The 13924-nt window shown below is 32.8% G+C and overlaps 1 protein-coding gene across 1 annotated transcript; it reads left to right on the top strand.

Moving 5' to 3' along the window:
- The first annotated feature begins 11392 nt into the window (after positions 1 to 11392).
- Positions 11393 to 13402, top strand: LOC108199431 (1,4-dihydroxy-2-naphthoyl-CoA thioesterase 1). Its single transcript, XM_017367239.2, has 3 exons — positions 11393 to 11584; positions 12067 to 12258; positions 13030 to 13402. Exons 1-3 carry the CDS (start codon positions 11453 to 11455, stop codon positions 13183 to 13185), a joined length of 480 nt encoding a protein of 159 aa, XP_017222728.1. The 5' UTR covers positions 11393 to 11452; the 3' UTR covers positions 13186 to 13402.
- The last annotated feature ends 522 nt before the right edge of the window (positions 13403 to 13924 follow it).

The raw sequence follows: 13924 nt of genomic DNA, 5'->3' as shown, positions 1-13924 counted from the left end.
CTGCAAAAGCTGAAAATAGCTTTTTCCAAAAGTATGGGAGGACCTGCTTATTCTAAAAACAGTTTTTCATCTAAAAACCGCAGAAAAACTGTTTTAGATTTACCAAATAGTTTTTCACCTGCTTTTCAGCAAAAAGCTGCAGCACCTTGCTTAACTTGACAACTTGAGTTTACGTTGCAATTATTGGGTTATTAAAACCAAATCATACTGTACTTGGCCCTTCCATCGAGTACGGGATTCTATTAATCTCACGTCACTAATTATTACCGATATTTTATTAATCTACTAAGTTAACGGTACGGGAGAACGTAACGTTGCATCTTTTTGGCATAATTGTAATGTCAAAGAACATACCGGTAAAAAATTAGTTTATCTTGTTGCATCTTTACTTGATTAAAGATAAACATTTGTTAATTACAACTTGAAAGCATATTCGAAAACCGCTTACTAATATTCAACTTGTGGATCGCATTATTCATTTTCTAACTCTTTTAGTTACTTCCTTTTAGTTTACCGACAAAAAATATATTTTATTACTTTTTGATATTAAATTATTTCAAATTAAGATACAATATAAGATATATGAGCTAGGTTACGGGGATATTGGAGTACCGGTCGTAATTTTTTAGTTTAAAAATATAGATCTAAAAACGGGGGTGAGCGATTCGTGCTTTGGACTGGTCTCGATGCGAGATGCCTACGTATCTTCTGCGTGGAGAAGAATCAAGTCCAAAACGTAGTTCTAGTTATGAGGGGTAGAGCCCTTTATATAGGCGCTTCGGAGTCAGAAGTCGGATGGAAGTATAATTCCGTGTATCAGACTTCTTATCGAAATATGCCTCGAGACAAGAGGTAAGATAGAACTCTTATTCTTTCGTTGCTGATGTCTATCCGCACTCCGGGATGTTTATCTGTTAGAAATAGACGTATTGTAGAACTTGTATTCGTAACTGGACCTACAATTGGGCCTCTATTAATTAATTACGAAATTAATTAATATTTAAGAGCCTCGGGCCCTATTTAACTGGGCTTTGGTGCTTTTTGGGCTTTTAATATCTAATATTATTTCTGACCCATATCATTTGCCCCCCAACTTTCGACAAGTTTTGCAAAAACTTTTCAAAAGTTGCTGAGTCCTTATCGGCTTTCTGAGCTCCTGACTCATATATCATGCGAGAAAGCTAACTTCTGCAAATTCCCATCGTCCAAGGTCTGAAGTTCCATAAATAGCGCAAGGATTTCATCGATGTTGATTACTTTGAAACAATTCGAGAGATGACTTGAATTGATTGTACAGTAAAGATAGCTCTGTTTCGTATCCTTCGGGATCGTACTTCATTTTCGATTGGAGTACCGGAAGACACGAGTCTTTCTTTTGACTTTTCGAATCATTCTCATGACACTACGAGTCTTTTTTATTGGTACAACAGGTATCCTTCTTAGATGTGTGCTTGTAATGGTGCTCTCGATCATTCCCGTTTTTTTCAGGGCTAAATTCAAATTAATTGGAATTTTTATGATTAAATTCCAATTTTCTAGAATTTTTTGAGCCTTTAAAGAGTTTTCAAAATATTTTTTGAAATTAAAAACCCAATTTTACTATTTTTCCTGATTTTCCAGGAATTTTTCTTGCATTTTTCCCTATTTTTGGAATTTTTGGGGCATTTCTTTTAAGAATTAAATAATTCTTTAATAGAAACTCATCCCTCTCCCTGAGATGCTTCCTTGGCGTATTTAAATTTATATAGAATTTATCATTTATAAGTAGTTTTAAACATAATTATCAATTAATCAATAACATCTTTCAATTAACGATCATTTCGATTATTTTTCAGTTTATGAGTTATATTGCTGAACGTAGTGGCGTCCTACGATTTATAAACTAATTATTCTACCTTTCGGCCTTTTGAATATAACAATTATTACCTGCTACCTTTTGAATATAACAATTATTTTGTAGAACATAATAGGTTGTCGGATATTTATAGATATTATAAACTTATAAATATTTAAAATTAAAATGATTGAATATATTTTATCCAATTTCGAACTTCAATATTCCAGTATTTTATAGGCTTCAGAGAACTTGGATAATATATTATATATATCTAATTTTTTTTTTGAAAAATAAAATTAAAATTTTAAAAAGGGAGGAAGGAATATACACACACACGACAATGGTGCTTCCCTCCTTTATCTAATTTATTCTTATCCGAAATTCACTGCACCTGTATAAATGTGAAACCACTTGAATAACAACAAATCTGACACTCCACCAGTGGTGTCGTGCAATAAACTAATACTATTAATTATTTTGAAGATAATATATTAATGATATTTATAAACATGATTAACCAGCTAATGCGAATTGATGAGGATATTAAGGTTGGGACAAGATTTATAATTGGTGGTTTCACTCCACATGAGGGCAGAGTGTACATGCGGTTGTGATTTTATATTTCAATCATATTTTAAAATGGCCGGTTTCATTGTTTGAATCACGAATATTGAGATATATAATTATAAATGAATGTTACTAGTATAATGGATGCATGTTCAGATTCTTTGTTTATGCTGGAGTTGAAATCTAGCTTTGAGATAATAATGCCACAATTCTACATATTTTTTTACAAGTAATGGGTATGTTTGTGGGGGCAAAAATATTGTATATTATAATTTTCACAAGCACGTATAAAATATCTGATTTTGGAAAATTAACTAAAATATCAATTATTAATGACGGGTAGTTCGACATTTTAATTTTTGAAATATTTCTAGATCATGTTGTATTTTGGATTTTGAAAATCCTTACAAAATGTAATATAATCTGACATTTTAAAAATAATATTTAATATGAAATAGTGTTTAGCGTGACTATATTTTTTTTTTTTTTTTGACAAATGCAAGAAGATGTCATTAACTTGAATATAATACAGCCGGGACAAATCCCCAACTGCCGATACAACCAGGTGGTAAAACAAATAACATACTAAAAACAATTAGATGATTTGTTTCCTGATCGTTTAACACATAGAATTTAAAAATTCTTGAAACTAAAAACGAAATCAAAGACATCCCAAGTGATCCAAACTGCACCAACATCTCTGGAAATAGTACCATCGCAATTGACCGTATCAAGTAAAACTCATTGTTAGCCCAATGTTCAAAAACAACAATCGTATGAATTTGAGATTGGAGAAACGGCACCACAGCTATCTACATGCCGGACACCAGCTATAGACATGCCGAAGGCACCCCAGCTATCTACATGCCGAAAGTGTAACCCCGTGAAGAATGAACAATCTTTGATTGTGAAAGGTGAGCTCTTGCAATAATCACCACCGTCTTAGAATCAATACAATCTTTGCAGATCACCAAAAATATCAATAAACTCATTTTCAATAGATCCAACACCAAATGAACCCAATCACAACCAGACAAAAACATAACAAAACACTCCAAAAGGAGAGACAAGACACACACTCCAAGAGGAGAGACACACAAACACCCAAAAGATTGGATTTTATTGAAAGGAAATTAACGAGAATAAAGGAAAAATGAAGGGGTTGGGGCTTTCCACCGGAGAAAACCAGTGGAAGCCCCTTGGTTTACTTGAAAATGCACAAACCCTAGATGAGAGGAGGGAGGCGGCTAATGTTAGATGATTCTTGTTTTGTGAAATATTTTGTTTAGCGTGACTATATAACACTAAAAAAAGAAAGAGGATATATAATGCACGATCGAGCATTTTAGATTGGAAAGTGTTAAGTCGGATCATCTTCACTATCATTGATATCAGAGTTTTTTCTCAAAAATTATGATAGTGAGGAACAACACCCATTTTATAGACATCAGTCTTTAGATCATTATAATTTCAATTCTTTTTCAAAAAATTAAGTGAACTTGACAAGATGTAATTCAACAATATAATATTGCAATAACATCATTTTTGTCAACAAAACATAATTACACTAAAAACCTTAAACTTCCTACAAAACTCAATATTTTCCACCCCGTTTCACATCTATCTCAAATTTCCGTTTAGCCCGTTCGCTCTACCACCGACTACCGACTAGGCGACTATACATACGGTGGACGCTAGGTCCAACACTACATGCTCAAAATCAAACTTGTAGTACTTGAAAGTGTACTCAAGTATACGTACCGCTAGATGTCATTCAATTAAATGGATCCCATCTCTTAAAGTTATTCCAAAAGTTAAATTATTATTTTATCAAATTGGTGCCCTACACGAAATAATTCAAAGTTGAATTATCGAAAAATGGCATTTTTGTTAGCCACAAAATTTGACTACCCCACGTGTAGCAACCTTGTTTGTCTCTTTTTGTGAGAAAGTCTCAATATTAAAGGCGTGGAGTGGACGATGGTCCATTATAAAACTAGTCACCTTCACTACATATATATTATATTATTAATAATATTTATTATTTTGTTTTATGTAAAGGTGAAAGGATAATATTTGGATATGAAAATGGTAGAAATTAATAGTATTATTGAATTAGAGGTGCGGTTGGTCGTTGATAGGATTATACATAAATGGCACTATCAAAATTATTAATAAGTAAAACGACCCCGGAAATGTGTCGGTAAGTAATAAATAGTGTGTTGTCTTTTCTCTTGGAATTTAGTTGACAAAAAGGAAGAAATGGACTGCATTCTTTATTTTCGTGAAAGATTTTTTGTTGATAAAATTTTGAGTATGCAGAGTAATCATCATTATGTATGAAATTTGAGTCAATAAAGATTCATCATCTAATTAAAAATTTATAAAGATTCATCATCTAATTAAAAATTTTAAAAATAATTTTTAGGGATCATTTGTTAAATCTGAATCATAATTTCCGAATGAATGAGAATTCTGGATGAATAATATTCTGAATGATTGAATTATAGTTTGTTTGTTAAATTTGAAATCGATTTTCTGGATGGCTAAATTTAATTATCTAAATGAATAAATAAATAAATTTATTAATATGATACTTAGTTTGTTAAATGATATATATGTATATTATTAAATATTTATAATAGATTAGAAGTTTGACTTAAAATATTTTATTTAACATTAAACTTGTTTTAAAAAAAAATCAACACATGTTGAGATAACATATGCATATGTTATACTCCCTCCGTCCAATGAATTGTATACAGTTTCCTTTTTGGGACCTCCCATCAATTGTATACATTCCAAAAATAGTAAACTTTTATAATATAAAACATCATTACACCAACTACTTTCTTCTACTATCTCCATTCTATAATAATATAAACACTATTACACCCACTACTTTCTTCCACCATCTCAAATTTATTATTAAATATAAATGGGTCCCACCACTATACCCACTTTTCATCCAACTTTACTATTTTTTACCCATTTTCTTGGTCTCCGTGTCCCAACCATTTGTATACAAATGACTGGGACGGAGGGAGTACTGATCTGTGTGTGAACCATTCAGTCATAGGTTCGAAGGAGCTGTCGTCTAGGGGTTTTTTTGCTCGTCTAGATTTTGAAAGTGTAAAACAAACAGCATGGGCGATTGAAAAAAAGGGTCCAATTCATTTCCTCCATCCGGCCGGTAACAAATGACCCCTTAGAACATCTCCAAGGATGTTATGTATATTTATTAGCTATAATATGATAATATGATATATAGATAATCATCTAAAATTATAGCTAAGAATTCCTAGATTCACTCCAATGGTGTTATGTATAATTATACTATTTAAAATTATACATAATAGCTTTAGAGGTTTTACAAATGTAGCAACCCCAATTTTAGTTATCTAAATTTTTTTGCTAAGAGGTAATAGTTGGAGTGCTTCACTTTTTACATAATATTTAAATAGTGCCACTAGATGCCAACTAGATGCCATGTAGACAATTTAGCTAATAGTTTTAGTCCCTTGGAGATGCTCTTAATGTGTATCATTGTTGTAAAAATTGAAAATTGCAACTAATCAGAGAAGTTGTTGATTACGGATAGATCGGATAATTGGAAGATTTAATTGGATTAAAAATTACAATATTTTTATAATATTACAATTATATATTATATATTAATTTTAATTTACTACATATCATTTAAGAAAATTAATATTAATTTATATATAATATTACAATTATATATAATATATTAATTTTAATTTACTACATATCATTTAAGAAAATTAATATCGATTAATTGAATTTAAAATTTGATTGAAAAGACATCTTACAGGAGGATGAACTAAAAAATGATTTTTATGTTTTTCTTCGAGTAATTTGCACTTATACCATCATTCATCCCATATCCCTGTCCGGTTTTCTGGAGAACTCCACTGTTTTTGTACTAATCATTTATTGGGCTTCAAATATTGAAGGATCTAGCGACCCAACAGACCTTAATTTATTTTACTTTCTCGGACAACTTCCCCAATAGTCTTTAAATTTATTTATAACGTAATAGATAAAAAAAATATAATCATCCTCTTTTTTTTTTTTTACATAAGAGCATCTCCAACGGTGTTGGCTATAATTGTTGGCTAAATTGGACCTGTAAGACATTATGTAAAATTTGTTGAACCTATAAGACATTTCTCTTCAATGGTATTGGCTATATTGGTTGGCTATAATTTAAAAATAGCATGTTATTAATATTTTAGATTGTTAAAATAGAATATATCAGTTCAATATGGTAATAAATGATGTGCAATTTTCTTACAGATTTCTTACAGACCTGTAGAGGTTCGACAAATTTAGCCATCCATAGGAGGTTGGCTAAATTTATAGACAACAGGTCACTGTGGTTGGAGTGTGAATTTTTGAAGTGGTTGGCTAAATTTTTTATTTTTGGCATGACAACTCATCTTTTAGCTAAGGGGTCGTGAATTTTTGAGGTGGTTGGCTAAATTTTTTATTTTTGGCACGACAACTCATCTTTTAGCTAAGGGGTCTTCATGGTTGGAGATGCTCTAAGAACCCGCAGCAGCTACCTTTCGGATGCGTACTGGTAAACCCATTAAAAACCCAACTCATTTTAACTTACGTATTTGTAGGATATTTATTTATATATTTATTATGATCACGAATTTTGGCATCCGCAGTAGCATTGTAAAATTGGCCGTTTAAATTTGACGGGGTCTCACAAGACATACAAATTCACCCTGGGTTCGATTCCCAGCTTTGCAGTTCATGAACTCCCACAAATGCAAATTACACTACTAGAAAAAATCAAAGAACACGAGATTTTTTTAGTATCAACCTAGAGCTAGCAAACACAAGTGATGATAAAATATAGCATGAAACTAATTGAATGGTCTCTACATCTTTATTTGCAGTTCATGAACTCCCACAAATGCAAATTACACTACCAGAAAAAATCAAAGAACACGAAAAAAAATCACATAACAAATCTGCACGAGCTTGGCACGTCAGTGATCGAGTCGAGATTGATGAAATCGGGCAATGAAAGCAGATGCTTTGCTATCAATCCGACGATCACCAATCCATTTCCCTTTATCTTCATCACTTGCCCATATTCTTCTGGTGCCATCGTCCCAGCTATCGTAGTCGCTTCCACTGAAGCAACATGCACTCAACAAATTAGCCAATAGTGATGTCGTTTTTTTCTGCGACTTTCCCATAATAATATCTTGAAGTCTTTGGCTCTCTGACTCTCTGTACAAAATGTACCAATGTATGTGATCTCTATGTTTATGTAGAATGCTGTATATGAAGTAGTGACATGGACTATTGTGCAGCAGAGTGCACATTGTATTTATACTAACAGGAGGGGAACATATGAACCACCCTGATTAGTGTCGGAATGAGGGGTGGATCTAGTAAGAGGCACGTGAGGACACATGCCCTTCAAAAAAACTTTTTGACATGCTTTCACCATTCTAAATTTTACAAAAATTATAGAAGTGCTCCCACAAAATTTGAAAATGTACAGGTTTTGTTTAAAAATGTGTTTGGTGTCTCCAAGAAAATAATCTTAGATCCGCCCCTAGTTGGAACCAGGATTGTTAAATATCCGGGACTAAAATAATTAGCAGTTTAGCACTAATTCGGGTCCTTGAAATCTGTATGTTAGCAGAATACATTTAGCGGCGGGAAAAAAACGTTGGACAACTTAACCCTAAATTTTTAATATATAAAGTGGTGTTACAGTACATCAGCAGGAAAATTGCCTAACTTTAAGATTTTTCACGTCAAGCGCTTTTCTTCGGTGGATGTATGCTACTATCATATATATGTTCGCTGCCATATTATAAGTGAGACTTAAGTTGTAAGTAAGTAGTTAAGCTAGATTTGGCTGAAATGACAATCCTACATAATACTATTGTATTGCATTAGCAGTAAAGCTGACAGTTTAAACAAGTCTAAAGATCGAATGTTGTTCTGTTCCAGTTTTCAGAATCCTTTTTCCATCAGTTCAGAGCCCCTTTGTACACATCCGAAACTTCCTTGCTTCTTCGACTAATATTTATATCCGAAAAGTTAAAGAAGTGGTAATGATGCTTAATTTGTTAAACTGAAAAACTTTGAACTTAACCAGGCGGTCTTTAGCTGTACAAGTTCAGTCGAACATTAGGATTGTAATCAAATTGAGTCGAACATTGTCAGATCTTGACAAGTAAAATATGAGTTCGACATTGAACTCTATAAGTTCAAATTTATTTGTCGTAAATTGAAACTGGAGATCTTGATTAAACTAAAATATTATGCATTCAAGTTCAGTTTCAACTAAACCTGACCATCAAACTGACGAAACTCAGTGGATTAAACATGTAATTCACAAAACGAACGCGATTTTTGGCCTCGATATGGTCTGATTCTTGGCTAGCTGAGACTTGGAAGCATTAGTGAATACAAGTTTTAGTTCTGATCAAGAATAGAGAATTACAGGATACTGAAATGATGGTAAATCCCACCTTCCCAAGACATTAATTCATTAAATAATCTTAATATTCGATCAAATCTCAATGAAAACAGATGATCGATCTCATCTCCGTGCAGACACATATCACATAACCTTTATCACCTTTCTGATATTCTGTTTCTTTTCATAGTACTCTATAAAATGTTTAAATATGACAGAAAAGAGGAGCAATAATGCAAACAAATGATATTATTGCGAATGCGAGCCACATTATTCTAGAGAATGTATCATGCAATTAGTATCAGACATAATTTCGATTTTCAAATGATACCAGTCTCTAATTTAAAATTTAATCGGTTTGTTTGAAGGTTAGTCGAAGCAGAATCGGAAGAAGGCCTGACCAGATTGCGCACCTGCAGATAGATAACATTATATGTGCACCAACATTTAAAGAAACAAGATTGACAACAGGAGTAATCCTGCAAAAAGATATGAAGTTCCTAGTTCTTGCAACTAATTATTACTAATTCGTCGATTCTCGCTCACCCGAGATTTAAAAAAATGTTATGAGTTAGTGCTCTCTTCTTACTGTGATTTTAACTTTTTAAGGGAGAACCGTAGGAAACAGAACCAGATGCACTTTGTCAGCTGCCTTGCAAGCTGTTTGTCCAAAAAAATTAAAACAAATGCAAGCTGTACTTATGTGATCTTTAGTGTATTTTTTATTATATTTTCATAATATATATTTATGCTGGCTTTCACATAGAATAGATATCTAAAAGAATGTATATTTCTGATATGCATACCAAGAAAAGATTTGCAGAGTGAGATATTTAGAATCCAGTGGCAGAACCGAAAGAAGGTGTGTGATCTTAAACGGTAAGTGGGTGAAATATGTATTTATTATAAACATATATTTAATTATTCAAAATTAATCATAAAAAATTACAATAATGTTTGCCGGAAAGGTGATTGAGGTAAAACTACTATTTTTTTTGTTTCAGTAACAAATAATTTATTTTTATATGTGATTATTAAAGCAGTAAACGAACCGAACTCGAACAAAATTTTAATAAATTGAATCGAAACTTAGTTAGACAATTTTCTCGTTCGAATTCGAGTCGCTAACAATCAAACCGAACACAAATTGTTCATGAACATACTAAGCACGAATAGTTTATTAAGAGTATATATCTTTATAATATTTTTAGTTTATTTTTAACTTTATTTGATGCAAAGTATTAGCCTACATATTCTAGTTAAATATTTCCAACATATGTAAGATCTATTTTAAATATTTTTTTATTGTAAAAGTAAAATTAATACATTAATCAAGAATATAATATACAATACATACAATATATGCAATAATGTACATAAATATACTTGTTTATTAAGTTTAACGAATTCGACCGAACTCAAACTTAACAAACCAACTCGCGTCTAACGCCTTGAATGTTCGGTTCGTTAAGATTATCAAACAAAATATGTTATTCGAACTGAGTTCAATCTTATCCAACACGAACACCAAACTAACTGAGCGAGTGAGCGAGTTTAACGCTCGTTTCATTTACAGCTTTAGTGATGACCATTTATCACAATTCTAATTAATGGAAAGATAAATTTTTTATATACTTTCATGATTTTTTATATTTAAATATATTTATAAATTAATTATGTTGGGTGTTAGGAGTTGTCTCACATTGGTTTTGGGAGGGGTAAAAAGTTAGACTATAAGTAGACAGAACAACTCCAATAATAGAGGTGCCAAAAAACAAAACCATATGAGCTTGGTCCAAAGCGGACAATATCATACCATTATTGAGTTATGGCTCACTTAGCTGACCCAATAAGTTCTATCAGAGTCAAGCTGGAACGGTCCATCACAATCTTGCGTCGGCTCCAAAATAAGTCTAAAATGAGGCAGATGGACGACCTAGATAGGCTTAGAATGAGGCATGTGGACTTTCCAATTTGGGTTGACGAACTTCCATTATGGGTTTAATGGACCCAATCACCATCGGGAGGCTTGTTAGGAGTATCGATTGTGGGAGGGGTAAAAAAGTAGAAAGCCAAAACAAGTCCAATAGAATTAAGTCTTTGTGGAGGTGTCTAAAAACAAAATCATGCAGATCGGTACTAAACTCCAATATAATCTTTATTTATTTTAATCTCTATATTTAATATTTTCTGTGATTCTCATATTCTCATTTTCATAAACTTGTTAATTATTTCAATTTATTGTAGCTTAATTATTTATATTGATAAAACAGGTTTTGATTGCCGGATAAAAACGCAACACAAAACATATATCTATCTTATCATTTTTAAAGATAAGGTATGTTTTTCTTAAATGTTTAATTTTAATTAAACACGCCTCCCAACCAATTTTTTTTAATCTGCCTGGTAAAAAATGTCTGAATATGATGATCATGAAAATGACATAAACTTAGAAAAATTGATTTTCCGACAACTTGGTTTAATACCTTTGACCAGGACTTTCAATGCAGTAGATAAGTAGTTTAGTTCAACTTACTATTCATCATCGTACATCCAAGAAAGCGAAAATGGAGTTGACTCCGCAAGCAATCAAAACACAAGAACTAGATATACCTCTTCACGCATTTGGGTTCGAGTTTCAAGAATTGTCGCCGGAAAAAGTCACCGGACGCCTTCTCGTCACGCCGATATGTTGCCAGGCACGCACTTCTACATGTCTATTTTTCTCTATATCTCTTATATCTCTTTTCTGGATTCGTCATGTGAATCACGACTTGCGAATTTTCTAATGTGTGTCCACAAGTACACATTCGAATTCTGTTAATAATGATGATCTGCTGCATGCATAAAAATTTAAACCATTCAAAATCTTCTATCTACGTCTGGCTTATGTAAAATTAAGAATAAAAATTCAGAGAACTATTATGTTCCGTGCCATGATCCATGATATATGTTGTTTTGTAAATTGTAACAGTTATTATTAGATGATGAAATTATTATTATTGTTTGACTTATCTTATTTTTTTCAGCGGTTTCTCGATAAGAATGATGAATTTATGTAACAAGAATTTTGTTATTGGAAAAAAAATGGAATTTTGTTTATCTTGTTTAGGGATTGAAGTCTGATATGTTGTTATTTTTGTGCTAATACAATGAAATATTGTTTCTGAATTCTTATCAGCCGTTTAAGGTGTTACATGGCGGAGTATTGTCAGTGATAGCGGAGTCAGTAGCAAGTGTTGGGGCCTACATGGCAGCTGGCCTGATAAGGGTTGCCGGAATTCAGCTCGATATCAACCATCTCCAAAGCGCTGACCTCGGTGATCTTGTCTTTGCTGAGGCCACCCCTGTTTCTGTTGGGAAATCAATTCAGGTTTTGTTTTTTGCTTGGCACAAAAATTTGCTGTGATATCAGTACACTTCTTTGTGTTAAGTGATTGCTAGGCAGACTTAGAAATTTATGAAATTCAAAGAAACGAAAAATTAACAGAAGTACTAATGTGATTACTAGGGCAATATATCATAGACCTCATTATCGGCTCCTGTCTTCCTCAAAAATCTTAGTATAGATTAGTTTAAAGCATAAAGCAACTCGTGCGATGCTTGTTTGTGCGACTGCATTACACATCAGATGGCGAAGCAGAAAATAAAGCCTTAAAGTGCTAGAATATAATATGATCCTGGCAAACCCTTCTCTCAACACCTCGAGATTTTGGGATAATTGGTCACTTAACAATTAACATGGTATCAGATCTCAGCCTCACTGGAGACTCATAAATGGGCTTTCGATTTGAAAGTGGAGCACATTTGGATTGATGTGTTATTGTTGTCTGATCGACCAATAATTGAGAAACCACCTTATACATTCAGCGACTAATATGTCTGAGAATGAACTGGAATGTCACAACTATCAGCTGGATAAATCATCTTTAGTACTCTTCCGTCTCTTAAAATTTGCCACGTCTTTGCAAATTGTTTAGCTAGTTGCTATTGATTGTGCTAACCGTTACCTAGCCCTTGCTCGTTCTTGTTTGACACCTTTACCGGCTAATAATGAGACACGCCGCATCTTTTTTCCTAGTTGCTACTGATTTCGCTAACAAAAGTAAATAACAACCAAGCTCTGTTTGTCATTCTTGAGCAGGTATGGGAGGTGAAACTCTGGAAGTTGGACAATCCTTCGGATTCTGAGAGCAAGTCAATGATATCTGTGTCACGCGTTACTCTTATATCAAACCTGCCCGTGCCAGAACATTCCAAAGATGTTGCTAAAAACTTAGCAAAGCTTGCAAAACTATGAGCCTCCAATTTGACAGAACTAGAAAGCATATCACCACACAAAAGCTCTGCAATGTAGTCCTCGACAAATGTATGTGGATATTATACGTGCAACCTGTTGTTTAGAATTTGATGAACATTTTACGCACAAAAGTACGAGTGCAGAGCAGATATATTGTAGTTAGCCAATGTACTCCGAATTTGATCAATAAAGTCGCTGTGTTCAAATTCGATCTTTACTGCAATGAGTTTGCACACATTATACTGGCCTTAAAGTTTGCTTGCTATGGAGATTGAAGAGTGAGTTCTTTGGTCTTTTGATTTAAGAGTTTGTATACAGCTCTCCAGGTGAAAGGAAACCATAGAGTACCACTTTTATCGATAATGATTTCATTACTTGAAAATCAAAATTATTTTATAATTTATATTTTTCTAAGGACCTGGGGCCGTTTGGGTGAACTTAAAATAAGTGCTTCTTGCTTAAAATAAAAAAGTGAAGTAGAAGTTAGAAGTTAGTTAAGACTTATAAGTGATTAAAGTGTTTGGGAAAAAAGCAGAAGTATTGAAACAAAAGCTAGGAATCGTAGCTTTTTATAAGTGCTTCTCGACTTTTTACACAAACGGTACGAAATAAGTGCTTCTAACTTAAAAGTCCAGAAGCGGGGCTAAAAAGCCCCGCCAAACAGCCACATAATCTAAACACCCACTTCTAATTATCTAGAAATAGAAATCTTAACACATATATTTAGATTTTTAGCCAT

The sequence above is a fragment of the Daucus carota genome, chromosome 8 (genome assembly GCF_001625215.2).
Source record: "Daucus carota subsp. sativus chromosome 8, DH1 v3.0, whole genome shotgun sequence".
NCBI lineage: Eukaryota > Viridiplantae > Streptophyta > Magnoliopsida > Apiales > Apiaceae > Daucus > Daucus carota.
The sequence above is the reverse complement of the archived record's forward strand: the minus strand, read 5'-3'. Positions and strand labels throughout refer to the sequence as shown.